At 47.3% G+C, this 18,888-nt stretch overlaps 1 protein-coding gene across 1 annotated transcript in view; it reads right to left on the reverse strand.

Moving 5' to 3' along the window:
• Window positions 1–16,024, reverse strand: part of TGFB3 (transforming growth factor beta 3) — a 33,929-nt gene extending 17,905 nt beyond the window's left edge. Inside the window, exons 1-2 of the mRNA XM_048486325.1 lie at window positions 15,082–16,024; window positions 2,940–3,103 (exon numbers count right to left, since the gene is read on the reverse strand). Of these exons, the coding sequence (XP_048342282.1) occupies window positions 2,940–3,103; window positions 15,082–15,427 (510 nt within the window). The 5' untranslated portion in view covers window positions 15,428–16,024. The remainder of the gene's footprint in view (window positions 1–2,939; window positions 3,104–15,081) is intronic.
• Between the last annotated feature and the right edge of the window lie 2,864 nt (window positions 16,025–18,888).

Consider the following 18,888-nt stretch of genomic DNA (forward strand, 5'->3'; position numbering starts at 1 on the left):
GAGGGCTCTGAGTGCCACCTCTGGCACCCGTGCCATAGGTTCGCCACCACTGAGTGATTTAGTCATAAACATATGAAACTGCCTCCTCCTGAGAGCCAAAATTCATACGACTGAAACTCCAGACATATTATTTGACCCTACTGGGGAAGAAGCAATGGGACTCACGGCCACAGACCTGGGAAGCCTCCCTGTGTCATTTCACCAATCAAAAAGTTCTTCCCAGCTGCTTTACACCCTTGGAGGGAAATAAAGTACAATAGAGCACCTGGGATTTTCCCCTGCTGGCCTGGACAGCCCAGGCTAGCTTGAATTCATCAGATCTCAGAAGCTAACCAGTGTCAGCCCTGGTTAGTGCTTGAATGGAAGATCACCAAATACCGTGCATTATGCAGAGGCAGGCAATGGCAAACCATCTCTGAACGTCTCTTTCCTTGAAATCCCCACCAGAGGTCACCTTAAGTTAGTTTTGACTTAATAGCACCAAAAAAAAAAAAAAAAGGATTCAAAGCCACCCGAGGAGGCCATTTCAGGTAGGGAAACAGTGGAAGGTACGTCAGTTCACCTTCCCCTCAGCACCACAGTCCCAATACATTCCCAGGACTGCTCTTTGGGATCAAACGGCATGTCTGGAGTTTCAGTCACGTGTGATGTGGGCCTTAAGTTAAGAGCATGGATCTACCACGTGCAGTTCTGTCTAATTAAACTTGCAAGAGCTCCCCATGTCTAAGGTAAGACCTACCAAGTTCTTATTAACTGAAAATGGCAGGGATTGAAACAGATATTTTGCCAGCAAAACATGTGCTCCTGCAGAGTCGTGAATCCTTCCCAATTTACACTGCTTTCCTTGCCAAGAAAAAGCTCTCATCAGTCTGGCTTTTGATGTACAAGGGATTCAATACTTTTTCCTTGGAAACAGGAAAACTGTCATGAGATGATGCTGATTAAAAACTTCTATAAGGAGCAAGGATAGCTTTCAAAAGCAAATGAACCAAGCACGACCCTGGAAGTTCTAATAATTAATACATTTTCAGATCATAACAAAAGGATACGATGCTTCTGCCACTGAAATCAGTGCAGGAGGCATCTCGTCTCATGGATGGTCCCTTGTGGGTGCCCCACTTCCTGATGGTTTTGGGGCATTTCGAGAGCACCTGTGGCACAGAGTGGTAATCTGCAATACTGAGGTCAAAGGTGTACTCATGACCAGGGTTCAGGGAGCCAGTTCAAAGTTGACTCAGCCTTCCATCCTTTCAAGGTTGGTGAAATGAATGCACGGTTTTCTGGGGGTAAAGTGTAGATGACTGAGAAAGGCAATGTTAAACCGCCCCATAAACTAAAATTCTGCTGAGTAAGTATTGTGATGTGGTGTGTCCCCCTCAGAAGTGGAGCTACCAGGGGGCGGGGCGGGGGGGGGAAGCGTTGCCCCAGGCACACCTGGGCCCCCCTGGAAAATTGCTAGCCCCCCCTTACCTTAGTGAAACAGTGCAGGCTGGAGAAGCAGCCTGTTCTTTTCAGGCTGAAAATGGCCTGGTGGGAACTACACTTCCCGGGAGACCTTGCGAACACCAGGGTCTCATGGAAAGTGTAGTTTCCACCAGACCGTTTTCAACCTGAAGGGAACAGGCTGCTTTTCCAGGCTGAACTAAGGTGGGGGCGGGGAGAGGGGCAGGGTGCCGTGGTGCGGGTGGGGGGGCTGGAAAACACAGAGTGTGCACCAGGCGCACTCTGGCCCAGCTTCACCTCTGGTCCCTTCCCCAATGGATGAGTAATGATCCAGTATTTGCACAGGAGACCACATTTACCTTTTAAATCTTGTTATGTATAAAAAGTATGGTAATAAATGAGTTGTTGATACAAGAGTCCATTCTTCCTGCAATTAGTTGGTACAAATATCCCCCTTTGACATGTTTCTGCCATTACTTCTTTGCACTTCCTCCTATTTAAAAAAAATTAAGCTGATTTTCATTGATTTTCCCAGTCAATGCACCTTGCTAATTTTACCTGCTGAGCTCTTTCTTGAAGAGACCATTCATCACCTTCAACAAAACTAGGCTATTTTACAATTACAACTGCTATAATCCTGCCTTTATCAAATCCTGTCTTTAAAATTCTGTCTTTATCCTACACCAGCGTGGTGTAGTAGTTATGAATGGTGGACACTAATCTGGAAAACCGGGTTTCATTCCCCACTCCTCCATATAAGCGGCTGACTCTAATCTGGTGAACCAGGTTGCTTTCCAGACTGCAGAAAATACTTGATTGATGGGGCCTTCCTTCCAGGCAGCGAGACCTGCTTTAGTCCAGGTTCAGACCTGTTCTGGTGGTTGTGATGTGTGATCTGCCATTTTCAGATAGTTTGCTGGAGCATGGGAGAAATATTTCCATCCCATAACTGTTCAAGAAATTGTGAAAAGCAAAACTATATCAATAAGACTTTGACAGTGCTTGACTGTTGATACCCCAAGTTGGTTGAGCAGCTTGTTGAACAAGATGCTAGGTTTTCTGGGGCTATTTCCATTCTGTTTTATATTGTCTATGTGGTATTTTAATTTTGATACATTGTGTTAAGATCTGGTATGTAAAGCTACCCTGAGTCTGATTCTCTGGACGAAAAAAAGGACACAAATATTTTAATGAATTAATCCTGGAGAAAATGAGCATATACAGGAAACTTGCAAAATATCAGAATAGGCTCAGGCAAGACACAGCTGCAGCAAAACACAAGGAATGTTGGCGCATATACCATCTGAGGAAAAATCCATGCAACAGCTGGGCACATTGTAGCTTCAGGAAAACTGCTCAAAAATTTCACATGCCAGCTCTGTTTACAGCCAGCTGGTCTTATGCCACTATGTCCAGGATTAATGCATGTCACCACAATAAGTGAATAGCAATGCTCTGGATCAGGGTATGGTCTGACGAGTAGGAGGGTTGCTCACCTGGAAGAGCTCAATGCGTTGCTCAGTGCGTTTGGAACTGGGGTTTGGCACTCTCAAGACACGAAATTCAGCCCGGAAGAGGTTGGTGCTGTTCTTTTCTGCTGAAGACACATTGAAGCGGAAGACGTTGGAAGTGACACCTTTGGGGCAGAAAGTCAACTCATCTAGGAAAGAGAAGATCAGATAATCAAACCTTGATGTGTGGGGAAAAGTTGTCTGAAAAATCACATTTGCACTTGCTGATGGCCCCATCACTGCACTGGGTAAAAAAGTAAAAGCACAGCTAAACCCTCTTTAAATTCTGGCGGTTTGTAGAATGGTCTTAGTATACCGTGGTTCCAAGTATAAAAGAGGTATCTGCTTCATCCATGGATTTTGTAGAACCTAGCAACTTAAACACTAAGGCTCATTCCACACATGCAGAATAATGCACTTTCAAACTGCTTTCAGTGCTCTTTGAAGCTGTGCAGAATAGCAAAATCCACTTGCAAACAGTAGTGAAAGTGGTTTGAAAACGCATTATTTTGCATGTGTGGAAGGGGCCTAAGCTAAATTAGATTAACAAGCAATATAATCTCATCCTCTCTGCCTCAGTCTCACCCAGCTAAGGTAAGTGGGGTGCGGCGGGGGTGGTGGTGGTGCAGGGGCAGTGTGGGCCCTGGAGCAGGTGTTGCCCCAGGCACCACCCCCCCCCCCCCCCCCGGATGCCTCTACACACAATTTACTCTTCTTCTACCAGCACAGGCCATTTCTGGTGGAACCTAAAGGCATGAATAGCCTCCATGTCAGCTGGAAAGATTTCCTGCATCCAACAGCTAAGCTATGAGGGTGGATTCAAACATGATGCTGTTGAGGCAAAATTCTAGTCTATTTGACTTGCCATGTGCTCAATTTCTCAGCTGAACTGGGATACTACCTGTGCAAAGCAGCTGTGTGTGAGAGATCTGTTATCTGGACAGGTGTCCCACTGGCATGCTAAGACAGGGCAGCATGGGTAGCAACCCAATTTAAATGAGATGCTAGGCAGGGACAAAGTGTTCTGGGTTTTTGCCTCACCAGCATGTTTAAATCAGGTCCTAGCGACAAGAATAAAGCACTGTCCAGAATATATTTCAATGACCCTGGTAACTGTATCCTTTCATTACTTTTCACTGACAGAAATGCCCTTCCTGTTGGTGGAAGAGGTATGTGGTTTTTGCTAATTCTCTCCTTCCATGGCAGATCCCTCCTTTGCTGGTCCTTGTGATAGTGGGACTCCCTAGTCTTGGGAGGAGGGCTCAGTGGACTGCAGTGGAAAAGGGGAGAAAGGAAGTCCTTTTCTACAGGCTTTCTAAAGTTCATTGGATACAGGCTAGCTGGTAGGTAACAGTGTAGCGCAGCCCTAAGCAAAGTGATTCTGTCCATCGAAGTCATAGGGCTTAGAAGGGGTTAACTCTGCATAGCACTGTAAAACCTTAACACCAAGTGTGGCTTAGCCTTTCTGGGACTGGGCTGCTCAAGAAAGCCATCCTTGATCACATGGTTGAATGCTTTATATATGGAGGGTTTGCAAATAAGATCAACTGATTGATCAAATTTTAAAGGGTACATATGCTAACATCTTTCTTTCTTTCTTTCTTTATTTTATTATTAATTTTATTTACTGCCACTCCCCCGGAGGGCTCTGGGCAGTGAACAACAAAATACAACAAACAAACAAATGGAACATATATCAAAATACAAATTATAAATAAATAATATGGGCCCCAAAAACCTGCAGTAAAAAAAACCATCGGGGGGTGGGGGGGAGGAAACTGTGGGCCTCATTATAGATGATTATTTATTTTAGAGTTATTTTACTAAAACATTTATGCCTGCCTTTCCCCATAGCTCAAGGCTGCTTACAATATGTAACTAAAAACATCTAGTAACAACATCCCAATTCACCCCTATCTGAATGAAATGCCTGCAATTTACACTCCACTAAACGCTCTGGCTATCCTACCTCTTCACTCACAGGTTTCAGATGGGACTAACAAAAACAACTCAAGTTGAAACAGTTCTTCCAACAGCAATTAAATTATTTATAAGAATAGTAATTACAATGACAGAATAGTAAGCCAGCACCCAGGAATAAAATGCATTTGGGGGGATAATATATCACAGTGCAGAACATAAAAAAAAGTTAAAGTTCCCAGGTAGGTTCACATGTGAGGAAGTGGTCCTTTAGATACTGTGGTCCCAGACTGCCTAGGCCTTTAACTGTAATAATCAGAAGCACTCAGAATTGTTTGTTGAAGCAAACAGCCAATCAGTACCATTCTTGTATAAGAACTCTGAAAAATTAGTGCCCAGCACCAATCTCACAGCAGCATTTTGTACCATGTGACGCTTCTGAATTAGAAGGGAGACCCATGTAAAGCAGCCTGTAGTAGTCCAGTCTGGGTGTGATCAGAGCATGGATAACTATTTATTGATTGATTGATTTCATTAATAACCTGCTTTCTCCTCAGGGGACCCAAAGCAGCTTGTGCTGTTCTCCTCTCCTCCATTTTCTCCTCACAATAGCCCTGTAAGGAAAGTAAGGTTAAGTGTGTTTGACTGACTCAAAGTCATCCAGCAAGTTTTGACAGCATTTAAATGCGGTCTCTTGGATAGTGGTCTATCACTGCAATACACAATGTAGTTCACACCACAACTGGCAACAAAAGTTTGATAAAGACTGCATATGTGACCTGCTCCTCCAAGGTCTAATAGTACTACTTCCACCTATAAACTTCCTGGTACAGGGACAAGCCTGACTAGACTGCAATCCTGTCTTAGAATAAGTGGACCCTCGGTCTCTGATTGACAGTATTATTTAATTAACAGCTCCTCAGTCCTGAGTGACTTGAGCCTTAATGCACTGATCATCACCCTCTGTGGACCTAAAAAAATAAGGACAGTTTTTCTGAAGTATCAGATCACTTAAGTTTCCCCCCAGACAATTCTGAATACAGACCAGAAAGAAAAAACCACCTTTATGCTAATCATTCTATTTGGCACAAGGGAGATGGTACATCTGTGGAGATGGTTTTGGGGGTGCTCTTCAGCAATCATACAGAGTGTTGGTTTGCTGTCAGCTCCAACACTTCTCCTGAAGCCAAGGGGGTTGATTTGTGATTATATTTCAATTAATCACAAAGAATAACTGAACAAAGCCTACAGCCCTAATAATTACACGTATCTACGAACCGCTGAACCCAGAGGTGGAGTGAGGGGAAACTGCGCCCGGGGCACATGCGCACTTTGCTGCAGCGCCACCTGCCCTCGCCCTGCAGTGCCCCCTCCACAGCCCGGCCACGCCTCCGCCTGGGGCATCGTGCTCCCTGTCCCGTGGACGCTACGCCACGTGCTGAACCCTATTTAGAAAATGTATTTGCGAACTGCTGGTCCCTATCTAGAAAATGTATTTGCTTCAGCCTCACTGGCACAACAATATTATTGCTACCCATGTTTCCCCGAAAATAATACAGGGTCTTTTATTAATTTTTGCTCCAAAAGATGCGCTAGATCTTATTTTCAGGGGATGTCTGATTTTTTTCCATGATTTTGCACCCCCCACGTGACCAGATCAGCTGCGCCAGGGAATCTGTAACTAGGGCGTATTTTTGCAGTAGGGCTTATATTTCAAGCATCCTCCAAAAATCCTGAAAAATCATGCTAGAGCTTATTTTCGGGATAGGTCTTATTTTCAGGGGAACAGGTATAGAAAACATGAGCACTACATAAAATATGAAGTTTCTTCCTAAAAGGAAAATGTGTATCACAAAACACTTAGCAGTTCAGGATTGGCCATGATTCTGCAAAACACATTCACCGCTTTTTTGGAGATGTCGATATTTCATACTTTCATGGGCTTGTAGCAACAAATGCCACCACAGCTGCAGCAAACACAGCCACTGCATGTGAGGTGACATGGCCCTGCATTTATACTGAGTCATGAGGGTATTCAAAATGGGTGCAGTACTGAGCTGTTCTTCCTGAGGTGGGTTAAACAATTCTTGGGAGAGTACAACACACGATGCTGCCCTAAACTGATTCAGACCATTGGTCCAACAAAGTCAGTATAGTCTACTCCTGTGGTGGCGAACCTTTGGCACTCCAGATGTTATGGACTACAATTCCTATCAGCCCCTGTCAGCATGGCCAATTTGCCATGCTGGCAGGGGCTGATGGGAATTGTAGTCCATAACATCTGGAGTGCCAAAGGTTCGCCACCACTGGTCTACTCAGACTGGCAGAAGCTCCCCAGGGTCTCAGGCACAGGCAGAGACGTATCTAGAGAAAATGGTGCCGGGTGCGGAATTTGAGTTTTCCGTCCCCACCCGCCCCCCTGGTATGGGCGGCCGCCCTCCCCCACCACGACCAAACAACTTTTTTGCACCAGGTCTTGAAGTCAGTGTATGGACCCAGGGGGAAGGAGAAGAGGTGTGGGGGCCAATTTTCCACCCTCCGTTTGACTAAATGGCCACAGCCCAGGGACGTTTGACCTGGGAAGTCTTTTACATCACCTGTTATTTGATCCTTTCATGTTAAAGATTGAAGCTGGGCCCTCCTACTGTTGAGTCACTGATATTCCCCACATCTATGACCATGGAAAAGAGTTACCATTTTAAGTATCCACCATTTATTTTTTCATTCAAATGTTTAGTGGATGCCATTCCAAACCTCAGGATAAGAAACAATAGCTGTCAACAGACCTAGGGCAGGCAGTTATTTAAAGTATAGCAAGTGACAGCCTGCTTACTCTTGGACATAAAAAGCCAGCTCTGGTGTTTTTAAACAGTCTTTCATCACCCCAAGGACGTAGGTAAGGGGGAGTTTCTTGGGCTCAACCCCCCCGCACTGCATGTCCAAAGTTCCGCCCCCCGTTTGTGGGTTTTTTTGTATTTTAAAGTGGGTTTTTTTGTTTTGGGGGCAGTTTTTAGTCTAGTGACACCAAAATTTCAGGTTATCATCAGGTGACATTCCTGATGATACCAGCCAAGTTTGATGAAGTATGGTTCAGGGGGTCCAAAGTTATGGACCCCCAATGGGAGCTAATAGTAGATGGGGCTACCATTTTGAGGGTCCATATCTTTGGACCCCCTGAATCAAACTTCACTAAACCTAGGTGGTATCATCAGGATAGTCTCCTGCTGATACCACCCAGGTTTAGTGAAGGTTGGTTCAAAGGGTCCAAAGTTATGGACTCCCAAAGAGGGTACCCCATCCCTCATTGTTTCCAATGGGAGCTAATAGAAGATGGGGGATACACCTTTGAAGATCCATAACTTTGGACCCCCTGAACCAAACTTCACCAAACCTGGGTGGTATCATCAAGAGAGTCTCTTAAAGATACCCTGAAAGTTTGGTGCTGCTAGCTTAACAATTGTACCCCTGACAGCAGGCACCCCCCAAATTTCCCCAAATTCTCTTTTTAAATCCATCCCCTTCGGCATGGATTTAAAGGGAGAATCTGAGGTCCCCAGTTTAAACATTGAAAGTGATGCTGTTTCAGGGTGGGGGATAATACACCCTAAAACAGCATCACTTTCAATGTTGTTTTAGCTGGGGACCCCAGATTCTCCCTTTAAGATGGATTTAAGAGGAGAATCTGGGCTCCCTAATTTAAACACCATTGAAAGTGATGCTGTTTTGGGGTGGATTCCAGCATCACAGCAGCCGCCGGGGGGGGGGTGTGTGGCAAACCTCAGATTTTGCACCGGGCTCCATTTTCCCTAGCTACCCCTCTGCCTGGAGGGGAGGGGGAAGGGACTGCCGGCTACCAGCTGGGAGCCAAACCGGTGGGGGGACGGGGCAGGGAAGTCTGCCATTGCCTCGAGACCTGCTTTTATAAGCACTGAGGCCGGTGGTGTGGACTGGGGAGGTGTGGACATACCCCCAGGGGTGGGTGGTGGCGTGGCCTCGCCCCCAACCCCCCCCATAAAAAATCTATACCTATGTTACTGCATCACCCCCTCCAAAAAAGAGGTTCATACTTGTGCTTTTGGCGAGTCTTTTGTGTTAAAAAGCAACTCCACAGCTCTGGGGCAGATACCAAGACCACCTCTTTACATTCTTGTCTAAACATGGCCAGCCCCAAAGAACCAAAAAGGCTTTGCTCTCCCTCTAGGCCTCAACGGTCTCTGTGGACTTTTAGTCATGTTGGTACCCAGCTGCTTTAGCTATATATCATTAACTCCTCCATGGGAATGGTAGTGGGGGGGAGGAGGAGCCTTGTCATTCAGACTATGATGACTACAAAGCTACAGTGATGAACATGTTACTGGACCTCAAAAGACCACAAGGCTTTGAAGTTGTTTTAACAAACGGTTCTTTGTGGTGGTGACCTCTTAGGGCGTCTTCATTCCAGTGAGTCCTCTTGTTCCCCCTCTCTCCTCCTTTCAGCGTAGAATCGCCACTGGTCTTGTTTTCAGGATTCTCAGCCCACAGTGGACTCCAAACTCGAAACATGACTTTTGAGAGTGAGCTGGATGAGACCCACTGGCTGCTGCCCCAGAGAGATGGAAATGGCACTCTCAGCAACTCTGAAGATGCCAGCCACAGATGCAGGCGAAACTTCAGGAGAAAATCTACTAGAACACAGCCATACCGCCCGGATACCCCACAACACCCCAGTGATTCCAGCCGTGAAAGCTGTTTCTGACAGTGTATTCAGTCCTCTGGGAAACCTGCTGCATTGAGCCAAACTGTGGACAGAAGCTGCCAGGTCTCTACCATGTGCTCCTGTCCTAGAAATAAACTGTTTGGGGTGGGGAGTAGAGGGAGGGACTCCCTTTCGTGTTGTCATTTGGGACAAGGATGTGGGCTCCTCCTAAAATATCAGGTATGCTTTCCTATCAGAGCTCGGCTCCCCTCCTGCTACAATCTCGTTTCCTCTGCTGGACTCTTGGAAAAGGACGAGCGCTCTGAGCTATCTGGCTGATGGTTTGGAGCCAAAGACCATTTCCTCTGTGTGCAATTCAGATTTGTGTGTATCAGTCCATAACGAGCCCTCAATAGAATAAGACCGTTTCCCCCACCTCCAAACACACACATACTTTCCTCTGGTGGGGAGGGGGAGGAGACTGCTTTTGGCTCTAAATTCATTATGAATCACCACCTGGCAAATGGACAAAGCTATGGGAAAGTTGAACATCAGCCAATTTTGAAGACACAGGACCAAAATTATCAGTTCAGACAAGTGGAAGCAACTCTATAGACTTTTGAGAAGCAGTCTTCAAAGCATTTCTTAGGATGCAAACATCAAGATGACACCAATGAAAATGACACCCATGTCCTCAGAGTCAGTTACTCCATATAGATCTCTGTATTGTGGATACACACAGGCTAACATGTGCCCAGCAGGAAATAGCCTCTATCACAGTGGTTCTCAACCTTCCTAATGCGCCAACCCTTTAATACAGTTCCTCGTGTTGTGGTGACCCCCAACCCTAACATTTATCCATTTTACAGATGGAGAACACTGATGCAGAGAGTTTTAGGCGACCCCTGTGAAAGGGTTGTTCGACCCCCAAAGGTGTTGCGACCCACAGGTTGAGAACTGCTGCTCTATCAGATCATATTCGGTCCACCTGGCAGCATCGCTGGCCATTCTACACCATTTTGATAGGTCTATCTCTACTATCTGCATGTGTCAGCCTGTAACCTCTCCCTGCACCTGAGCACACAATTCACCAATTTAGAATAGACTCACATTTTCCTTGGGTCAACCACAGTTACATGCCTCCCTTCAAACAAATTTCTTTTATCTGTAGCTCTAGTAATGCCAATGCTGGGCATCTAAAAAAGCAAGTCTTAAGAATGTCTACTTGGAAGTATGTTATTCAATGGGGCTTACTATCAGGAAAGAGCCTTCAGAACTGCAGCCCAAAGTATTTCGTTTTATGTCCTAGAGAACTTCAGCAGGTGCTTTGTCTGGTAGGTCGAGGTCAGGTAGGTACAATGACCCCCTCTTTTGGAAATTGGCTTCCTTTCATGCACCTATTAAAAAGGCACACAAAGTATCAAGAGCTAACAACCGTATCTCCATATGCTGAGATAATTTGCTTTGATTTTTGGTTCTATTATTGTAATACATTCTTGTTTATTTAAAGCTGGTATAATTTCAAACAGAAGCCCCTTGAGGCAAGGGTGAGGGCACGGCCTTTCTACATAAATCATTCATAATGGTGATTGTTATCCAACCCCTCTTCAGATGTTATGGACTACAGTTCCCATAATCCCTTGCATGATGTTGGCAGGGGATGATGGGAACTGTAGTCCACAACATCTGGAGGGCCGCTAGTTTGACACCTATGCTTTAGACGCATTGACCATGACTGTAAACCTGTGGGATGCTGGTCAAATGAATACATGCAGTTTCTTTAAATACTACCTGTCGTGTTATTGTCTTATTCCAGCCTGGTAAATGTCAAACCAGCGTTGATTCAAAAACTTTCCAATCAATATGTCCCCCATATTTTGGAAAATGTGATGAATTTTTATACGGTATTCATAAATTGCTTTCCTACTACGTGTATGGCAAAGCAGGTTCCAGAGAATTCCTGGTAGGTAATGTACAAATTTTATGGCACAGCAACATATTGTGAAATACACTAGAGGACATTCCAAGCATCTGTGTCTAAGTTTCCATTCTACTCATACTTAAGAAACATTCTTAAATGAGAATTCCTGGACTGGTCAAGTAGCTTTTCCACATCTTTATTCACTATGGGGATTGCTGCAACCATGAGAAGAGTCCTGCTGAATCAGATCAGTGGTTCATCTAATCCATCACCTTGGTTCCCACAGTGGCCAACCAGACACCTCAAAAGGCCGACCCCTGTTGTTGACCTCAAAGATAAACTGCCTCTGAACATGGATTCCCACTCATTCATCATAGCTAATAGCCAGTGATGAAGGCAAGGAAACAAATTATGCAGAGGGAAATGATTTTTTAAATAATTTTTGCAACTCCTACCATTTTGTGTGTAGCTTCATTGGGAGAATTGTTCAGATTCCTTTCAGTAAAGGCCCCATGCTCCCGAAATCTGTGAGATTCCCACTGACGACACGATGTACAAAATGAGCAGGGGTTGCAAAAATGATTAAAGAATCCATTTCCCTCTGCACCAATTTTTTCCTTGCCTTCATTGCCTTGGTGCTGCCCCCTTCCTTTTCTTCACTAAAAGCCAGTGATGTGCTTTTTCCATGAGTTTGTCCAGTATCCTTTAAAAGTTGTCCAGGGTAGCAACTCATGGCCACACAAATATGATGGTAAGTCCTACAAGTGATGGATTGTGTGAAGATGAAGAATATGATTCTGCAATAGGAGTCTGCTAGATTGGCCCTATCATTCAGTACCTGCTTGGCAACCTGAGGCTTGCACATTACCTCACCAGTGCCTTACTTTGCATGACCATAGCAGTGAGAAACATCAGTATCTAGAGATACTGGTTTGCAGCTGCATAGGTTCAGCCACCGTGGCTCACAAAACTACCTTTGGTGGGAGAAGACAGGAATGCACATCTGCACAGCATCTGCATCTTTGACCTGTCTCCTCAACATCTTGCTTTCCTCTGCTGCTAAAACACTGCTGGCTCTTCAGCGCTGGCTTTCCATGTCAGTTCACAAGCCTTCTCTTCAGAATACCTGGACACTTCATACTCCTTCTCTCTTGGCTCTCTGCTCCCTCTCTGAGATTTTCCACAGAAGTTTCAAGTTACCACTGTAGTCCTCTGAAGGCCAGTTCACCATCCCCCTTCTAAAAACCATTTGGGACAGGGAGCTTGTGACTTTAAAAAGTATACATGTGTTAGCTGAGCAAAATTTTTGTTTTGTACTCCATGTGGAAAGCTAGGAATATGCTCTTTCATGCAGTTGGGCAATTTCAACTGTATCAAGTGCGACCACCGTTATGAGATGGGGATTGTGATGGTGCACTTGAAACTGCACAGTGTGGATGGCTGTTTCTTATCAGTAGCATCCTACTTAGAAAGACACACAAACACACCTACATACAAACATATATACACAACAAAGCAATGAGGGCCTGCAACCAAACTGGTGAGCTGAGGATGGGGATCTCCGTGGTATCTGTTGGGTGCTGGCATTGCAGAAGCTTTACTCTGCGGCCAGCTAACTACTCCTCCACATGTACTTTTAGTACTTCACCTCTGCTACTGAACATAGTTTTGCTAAGATCATGTGACTAGTCACATAACCATCACATACAGATCAGAACCCAAAATTCTTACAACAGCAAACACTTTACCTTACTAGATTCGTGCATGGGCTGGCCTAAATTCTCATGGGCAGCCAAATTTGCTTGACTTCTGAATATATGACTAGAGTTATATACTGACTGAAAGACCTGTCTATAATTATAATTATTGAAGTCAGGGTCATTCCATGGGTGGGGGAGGGGGGAGCGGAGGATGCCCAGTTTCTGTGGCGACTATCACAGCACTTGTGGAACATTTTATTACTCCTGCTCAGCCCTTCAAGGAAAATTTTGGCTCCCAGGCCTCAAAAATCTTTTTTCCTCCTTGATCCTGATGCATGTCTCTCCCCCTTCCCCTCTCTCTTCCCCCTTTCTTTCCTCTCTTCTGTAGATTTCTAGACATTGGCTTGGTTTTCTGTTCACTGGCTGGATTTTGGGCCGATGTTATTCCAAAACATTGAAAGACGGCCCAGCTCTGGCCTGCCCTGTTGCCAATGCTCTAACCCCTCCACCTGCTGGGTGGGGGGTGTTACTGTATAGCCAGAGCCTGGATGCCTTTTGTCTCTCTCGGTTTCAAATAATAAGACATGCCCAGTCTTAAGCATGTTTATGCAGACTGTGTAAAACTCTCTGTCCGAGGGAACTGCTGCTAATTCTACACGCCCTCTCTTTGTACTAACCCCACTCCGGCCCCCAATATACTCTGGTCTTAGACAAGGCTCGGCATCCCAACTCCTGGGATCCTCTCCTGTTGTTGCTTTCTCCGCCCCTCCCACAGCAACATTTGGCCACATCCTGCTTCCCACCCCCACACTGATCCGCTGTAATTCAAGAGTCCATGAGGACACCTAATGGCAGCAAATGGGAACGTGATTATTGCCAAAATCTCACAGCCCCCAGATGATTGGAAAACCTGCCCATGCTCCCAACTGCCTCAGCCAAGATTCCAGGCCTAGCTTTGAAATTCGTTTACTGTGGGCCCAAACGGCAGATGTGAAAGGACAAATCAGTGCACAAAAGATCACACAGCCCATGTGGAGATCTTCCAGACCCACAATTCCCATACACATCACCAAGGAACTACTGTATGCACAAATGCTTCTTTTAACTTCTTTTTTCATTCCCTGACTCAAATGTTTCACCCACAATTTGGACACACAACTGTACATTACCGTTAGCCCTTAAAAAAGCATAGAGGAATCTAAGAGTGCACATGAGTATACACGACTCCTTCCAAAGGTAGACTAAGCATGGACAATGTGTACACTTATCTCCTCCTCATGGTGGAGTCTCCTTCTTTGGAGGTTTTTAAACAGAGGCTGGATGAACATATGTCAGGGGTGCTTTGATTGCATGGCAGGGGATGATGCATGGCAGGGGGATGGACTTGATGACCTTTGGGGCCTCCTCCAATTCTATGATTCTATGTACTCAGCCACAATACAGATGGTCATTGATGCTACTTCGACAGCACGTCCTTCTGTAAAACACTTGAAAGTATACTGCAGTTGGTGCCGCATTAGGCAACCACAGCCAACCTCTTTCCTAGACAGAGTTTTGCATTCCAGTGTCATTCTAGAGACATGGGCAGAGAAAGTGGGACTTGCAATCAAGTCCTGAGCCCCAAATTTAGGTGCAAATCTCACTTCCCCCAGAACCCCAAGGCCCCCATCTCTCACTTTAGTTCCTCCCTCGGGTGTACAATGTAGATCACCTCTAGCCCAACTCAGACATGGTCATCCAACCTTCTTCCCCACCTCAGCTTTCTGCAAGTCTCCCTTTCCCCTCCAGCCTCCTAAAAGGTCTAGCGGGCCAATCCTGTCCTCTGCGGAGAGTTTCAAGGAACAGGCACACCCACCCACCCCCACAGGAACCCGAACGGCAAAGGTGGGAGCCCCGAAATAAGGGACTTACTGTGCTCCGGGAGGCCCTGGATCATGTCAAACTTGTGGATCTCCTTGGCATAGTACTCGGACTCGGTGCTGTCCTGCGAGCAGCTCTCCTCCTTCTCCTCCTCCATCTCCTCCAGCAGCTCCCGGGTGCTGTTATACAGGGCGAGGATCTGGTAGGGCACGTGGCTGGGCGCCACCGTCTCCGGGGGGCTGGTGAGGCGCAGCTTGCTGAGGATCTGGCCGCGGATGGCCTCCACCCGCTTCTTCTTGATGTGCTCCAGGTCCAGCGTGGTGCAAGACGAGAGCGCCAGGCTGACGGTGGCCAAGCTCAGCAGGGAGAGCAGCAGCAGCGCCCGTTGCAAGCGCATCTTCAAGCGCGGGGACACCCCCCGGGGGGAAGCGGGCGCGCAGGGGGACGATCCTTGCCGAGGGGCGCTGGGCAAGAAGGGGCATGAATGAAGGGCCGGGCCGGGCACTTCTAAGAGGCGCCGCCGGCTGGTGCGGGGCAGGCGGGAGCGGGTGGGCGCCTGGCCCCTCCGGGGTCCCTCTCCATGAGTCCCCGGGCGCGGGGAGAAGCTGCCCCCTCGGGCCCTCCCGCTTCACACCGGGCCGGGCAGCTGCAAAGCCGGGTGTGGCGGGAGCGCACGTGCCGGGCGGGCCACGGAGCGCGCTGGTGGCTGCCGGCGCGCCCCGCTCATGCCTCCCGCTGGCTGGACGGGCCCCTCCGGAGCGGCGCCTCCCTCGGCAGGCTGGCCCCTCAGGAGCGGCGCCTGGGCTTCATCGCAGCCGGGGAGCCGCCTGGCGCCTTTCCTGGCCTCTGCACTGCAGTCCCCCGCCGCTCCAGGTGGAGCCCGTCCTCTGGCCCCGGCGGCCCCCGGCTCGTCTCCACCGGCCTCCCTTCCTCCCGGGCTCGCAGCACGCACTGCCTCGCTCGGCTTCTCGGGCTTGAAATTTTATACCTCCCTCCCATGACGTCTCTGGGACCGGGACGGGAAAGGGGGAGCCAGAGCGGGTTCTCCAAGCCCAACCTTCGCATCCAGCGCAGTTTTAATGTGTTCAACAGGCGCGTCCTGTGCAAAGGCCGGGCGGGCGGGCAGGAGAGAAGCTGCCACACGTAAGCACACACGCCCGCGTACACAACAGACACACGCACACACGCACACCATTGCACCTCGATTTTTTGCCCCTTCAGGCTGCTGTCAACTCTTGCTGAGCAAGTGTTGGCTGGAGAATGTGGGTGTGCAGCATGCCAGATCACACTTAAAGGAGGGGGGGGGGGATGATCCACAGTGACTCCCCGCTTTGGTCTATCCCCCTGGATCATTACTCGGCATATGTGTTTTGCAGTAGAGAGGAGAGACCTCTGTCACGATTTGTCACCCACGGTGGCAGTACCGGTGTCCACAAGGCTGAGTAAAGTGTGACACACTGAACGCCAGGGCGCCAGATTCCCTTGGAAGTCAAGCCCCCTCATTCCAATTTGCTTCTGGCTGTGCAGTCGAGGACTGCAGGCCTGCTCGGCAGCAAACTACTGGAATCGGGAGGAGGTGGGTGGGTGGTAGCCAAAGTGTGCGCCTTTCACTGGTTCAGAGTCGGCGATGGGAACGGTGAGAGTGCACGAGAGGTCGTCTCCTTCCCCTCCCAGTTTTTGTCGCTCAGCCTCTGCTTTGGGGACTGCCGGGCTCAAAGCCCGCCATTATGAGCCCCAAGTTTCCAGCTGGGGGAAAGCCAAGGGCTGAACTGGAAAAGTGGACGACATGCACGGTATGCAACATTCACTTTTCGCAACATCTGCCTCTCCGAAGTGCGGGTCTTCGTGGGACAGCCTGCGCAGGGGACGCAGCGCTGTGCCGATTGTTTGGTGAAACCATAGGGAATGGACTGGTGGACTGACTGAGCGGTTTGTGCTCTCTCTCGTGATTGCGGCAGGCAGGCTACGCTTCATTTATTTTGCGAAAAAATCCCAGGAGCCTGGGAGGCAGACGAGGGTGGCGAAGGAAAGCCGATGGCACCCTCTGGCGGGCAAGGTTCGCTTGTGCAATGACTCCCCGGAGGCATTCTTGTTTATATATGGGACTAGTTTCCAAGAAAGCATGCCCTCGGGCTGAAGAAAAAAGAGCGGGTTGGGCACTTCTCTTCTTCCTTACTTTCAGCGGCTGAACAGTACCTTGGAAGCTAAAGCTTAATGTGACCTTTCCACCACAATTACTGCACAAATGGGATACCTGTCATAAGAGGGTGGTGAGAAGCGGTTTCCTCCTTTCTCATCACTTTCTTATCCACCGCTGAAAAGGCATCTGTCCTCCCGCTCTCAAGATATGTCCATAATAAGGGACTGGAGTCATCTGATGAAAACTGGCCCTCAGTGCATGATACATTTGGCATAGGAGTGGTCACAGGAACATTCCAGGATGAACCCAGGACATTGCCAAGGGAGTAAGTAGTAGGGCTATGTAGAAAATAAAATGGGCCTACTTTGTTTCATAGAGCAGAGTGGAGGTGTGGGGGGTGGAGTGGCTGCGAATTTCCTGAGTTGCGCAGGGGGTTTCACTAGATGACTCCTGAGGACCCTTCTAGATCTATGTTTCTATGACTAGCATATATGTGCAAAAGAGTTGGGCAGCATTGTGGAGAGTGGAGAAGATAAACCAGTCCTTAGACTTGTAAAAAAGGAATTGGAGAGTGATGCAGAAAAGGTTTAGCTATTGTTCTGTATTTTAATAGCATCACTTTCCATAGAAGTCTATAAATTCCACTGTAAAACTATTAATTTTTTAGGATGTTGTGGGTTTTCCAGGTTGTATGGCCGTGTTCCAGTAGTTTTTTCTCCTGGCCTTTCGCCTGCATCTGTGGCTGATGAAACGTCAGGAGAAAATACTACTGGAACACGGCCACACAACGCAGAATACCCACAACACCCTAGTGTTTCCAGCCGTGAAAGCCTTTGACAATATATTTTTAAAAAATTGTTGAAAAAGTACAGTGAAGAGACACCTATCTGTCTGCTTCTTCTTTTCTAGCCAGGGGACATTCTGTTTCATGTGCTAAGGACCAGAGGAAGGGAACTGACTAGCCCAGATCTGATCAACTGCTAGATTTTTGCTAGCTGCCCTGGCATTGGCCACCACCTTAACAAGTTGGTGGATAACTGCCTAGAGGAGCATCTATGAATGCAAGCAACCCCCAGAAAGCTGGCCGGAGACTCTGGAGAGAATAAACATCCATTGAACTATAAAGAGTTTTGGAACATCCTGTTAAAACAGAAACATTCAATTTGTATTATTCTTTGTTCACCTCTTTGATTCTTTGTGAGAAAAGCAAGCTTAAAATGTTTAAATCGATAAGAGATGGAGGAGAAAGCAAAAGTTATGTGAAATAGGCAAGTACAATGTTTTGTCCCTAAAATGAGAAAGTGGGGACTCCTGTCTTCCTGATTAGGGTTGCCAGCTATTCCAGGCTGGGAAATAGTTGGGAGATTTTGCAAGTAGAGCCTGAGGAAGGCAGGGTGTGGAAAAGTAAGGGACTTCAGTGGGATATAATGCCATGGAGTTCACTTTCCATTGTGGCAATTTTCTCTAGGGGAGCTGATCTCTGACACTTGGAGATCAGTTGTAATCCCAGCAGATCTCCAGCAGACCTGGAGCTTGGTAGCCCTATTTTAGTTGTTCTTATGTCTTTAAGGTTTTTTGTATGCATTTTAGACATTCATAATTATAGAATCATAGAGCTGGAAGCAACCACAGGGGCCATCCAGTTCAACTCCCTGCCATGCTGGAACACACAATCAAAGCACTCCCGACAGATGGCCATCCCACCTTTGTTTTAAAAA

This window comes from Sphaerodactylus townsendi, linkage group LG02 (genome assembly GCF_021028975.2).
Source record: "Sphaerodactylus townsendi isolate TG3544 linkage group LG02, MPM_Stown_v2.3, whole genome shotgun sequence".
In the NCBI taxonomy this organism is placed as follows: Eukaryota; Metazoa; Chordata; class Lepidosauria; order Squamata; family Sphaerodactylidae; genus Sphaerodactylus; species Sphaerodactylus townsendi.